Here is a 933-nt window from a genome sequence, read left to right as displayed (position 1 = left end):
GGCTTGGAAATGATTCAATCTGCCGCAGTTATTGCATGTCTTTCCATATGCAGGACACCTTTTCACTTCATGATCATAACCGCAAAATCTGCAACCTTTGATCATGCTATTAGTATTGTCCTTATATTTATGACTGTCTTGTTTTATCATATCAATTATTACGGTTGTATCCTCCTCTATATGTTCACCAGAGAATCAACCTTTGATCATGCTATTAGTATTGTCCTTATATTTATGACTGTCTTGTTTTATCATATCAATCATTACGGTTGTATCCTCCTCTACATATTCACCAGAGAACCCTTGCTTCATAACCTGCAGGTGTGCTTTGTTACATTCAAACAATTTACACATCTCAGTAGCCTTTGTCAAATCAACATCTTTTTCACGTAATAACTTTTCACGCAATACATCATTATTCATACCACAAATGAGTTGAGTTACTATTAAACTGTCCCTCAAATTGTCAAATCCACAATCTTTTGATTTATTCTGAAGGCCAACAATGTAGTCAATGAACTTTTGATCCGGTTTCATTTTGGTATTGAAAAATATATATCGTTCAAAATTCAGATTTACCTTGGAAAGAAAATGCTCTTCAAACTTTTGTATGAGCACTGAATACTCTGTCTGCATACTCAATTTCAGTGGTTCCAGGAGTTCAATTCCAATCTCACCCATTCCAAACAAAAGCATTGCACTCTTTCTGTCTTCTTTCACTCCCATAGCATTGATATAAATTTCAAACTTCATCTTGAATACTTTCCAGTTCTTTACATCACCCAACGTAGGTACATTCATATTCAATTCACACTGCGCCATGTTAATTTAGAAATTTCTAGAATCAGGGAGCGAACATTTTCGTGTAAGTCTCAAGATTATATTTTAAAGACTGCCACTCTCAACTGGCCATCTACGACATGTACTCTCACA

At 35.2% G+C, this 933-nt stretch overlaps 1 protein-coding gene across 1 annotated transcript; it reads right to left on the bottom strand.

The window, feature by feature from the left end:
- Positions 1-6: 6 nt before the first annotated feature.
- On the bottom strand, positions 7-925 carry LOC113473226 (the record flags this gene model as incomplete). The annotated part of the gene is made up of 2 exons (XM_026832943.1): positions 201-925; positions 7-95 (listed from the first exon to the last, which is right to left on the bottom strand). Coding segments are annotated over exons 1-2 (711 nt in total), but the record flags the coding sequence as incomplete, so codon positions are not given.
- Between the last annotated feature and the right edge of the window lie 8 nt (positions 926-933).

This window comes from Diaphorina citri, unplaced genomic scaffold, assembly GCF_000475195.1.
Source record: "Diaphorina citri unplaced genomic scaffold, Diaci psyllid genome assembly version 1.1 scaffold19772, whole genome shotgun sequence".
Taxonomy (NCBI): Eukaryota; Metazoa; Arthropoda; class Insecta; order Hemiptera; family Psyllidae; genus Diaphorina; species Diaphorina citri.
This window is presented reverse-complemented; position numbering and strand designations above follow the sequence as displayed.